The sequence below is a fragment of the Etheostoma cragini genome, chromosome 21 (genome assembly GCF_013103735.1).
Source record: "Etheostoma cragini isolate CJK2018 chromosome 21, CSU_Ecrag_1.0, whole genome shotgun sequence".
Lineage (NCBI taxonomy): Eukaryota > Metazoa > Chordata > Actinopteri > Perciformes > Percidae > Etheostoma > Etheostoma cragini.
In genome coordinates this window covers 11,178,928-11,180,005 of record NC_048427.1, presented here as the reverse complement: position 1 = coordinate 11,180,005, position 1,078 = coordinate 11,178,928, and the positions used below count along the sequence as shown (strand labels likewise).

General features: G+C 43.3%; 1 protein-coding gene across 25 annotated transcripts in view; it reads right to left on the bottom strand.

The window, feature by feature from the left end:
• The window catches only part of mybpc2b (myosin binding protein Cb), a 21,627-nt gene extending 21,208 nt beyond the window's left edge, over positions 1–419 (bottom strand). For 11 of the 25 annotated variants that reach the window (XM_034860309.1, XM_034860313.1, XM_034860314.1 and 8 more), the window contains exon 1: positions 178–398. In XM_034860309.1, coding sequence (XP_034716200.1) covers positions 178–199 — 22 coding nt within the window. In that variant the 5' untranslated portion in view covers positions 200–398. Of the gene's footprint in view, positions 1–177 lie in introns of all 25 variants that reach the window. The other 14 variants (XM_034860320.1, XM_034860321.1, XM_034860330.1 and 11 more) reach the window with 3 other exon arrangements.
• Between the last annotated feature and the right edge of the window lie 659 nt (positions 420–1,078).

Sequence of the window (1,078 nt, the reverse complement as noted above, 5' to 3'; positions counted from 1 at the left end):
CCCCCCCCCCCCCCCCATCAGATCCTCTTATTTTTGTAATCACTCACTACTCATAATATAAATGATTTATTTATACTGATAAATGCATAGTATTATGAAGTGATCTTCAATCTATCAATTTCTGCAACATCCTCAATTATAAAGTATTAAACTTTTACAAAAAAAGTATCTGCATACCTGCAGGGACTGGTTCAGGCATGGTTATTCCTGTGTCTTCTCTTTGCTGCTGTAAGACTGAGGGCTTGTGTTGCTTATTCCTTTTTATTTCTCCCCTCTCTCGCTGTTATTCTAAGCTCTCCTGGCACTTAAGTCACCCACACCCTCCAGTGAGCGAGGAGCACAGGAGAGAATGATGACACCCTTAAGGAGTTAAAGAAGAGAGGCACTCAGTGAGAGTGTGACAAGGGGGAGAGACTAGAGAGGGAGGTGGTGGGGAAGGGGTCTTACTCATTAATGATGAGATTAATAGACTGACTAAACCTGTTGCACTCTTATGTTTGCCAGAGAAATGCAGCATATACTGACATAATCAACAATTGAATTTTTGACACTTCATGTAGCGCCCTCTGATGTTAAACTAATCTTTCATCCCTCATCCCCTGTTATAACCTTCATTACGAGCAGGACTTGCAAGTATTTTTGTGGTTTCTTTTAGTTCACTTCACTTGATACCACTCTAGATGTGCGGCATTGGATGTAGAAAGTGAATCCAAGTAGAAGGTATACACACAAAACGGTCAACTAAGGAATTGCAGCAATTGGCGCAGGGTTGTGTTGAGGTGTGGGAGTGCCACTCAAATGGCTTTTATTGTGTTTTAACTGATTGCGGTAGGTTATGTGATAGGCCACCCCAGCATGATATTGGTTGCATTTCTCTAAAAGGTGGTTCTGTTTCAACGTGCCCTGGTAGCTCACCCAGTTGAGTCTGCGCCCCGTATACAGTACGAAGGCTGAGTTGCCTTGGATGTTGCCTTGACCAACTGTCACTTTGCTTGTTTGAAAGACATGATGTCTCTCTCTCTCATGGGTGGGCCAAATTCTCTGGTCGGGCAAAGCAGAGAAAGGGGAGGTAACCTTG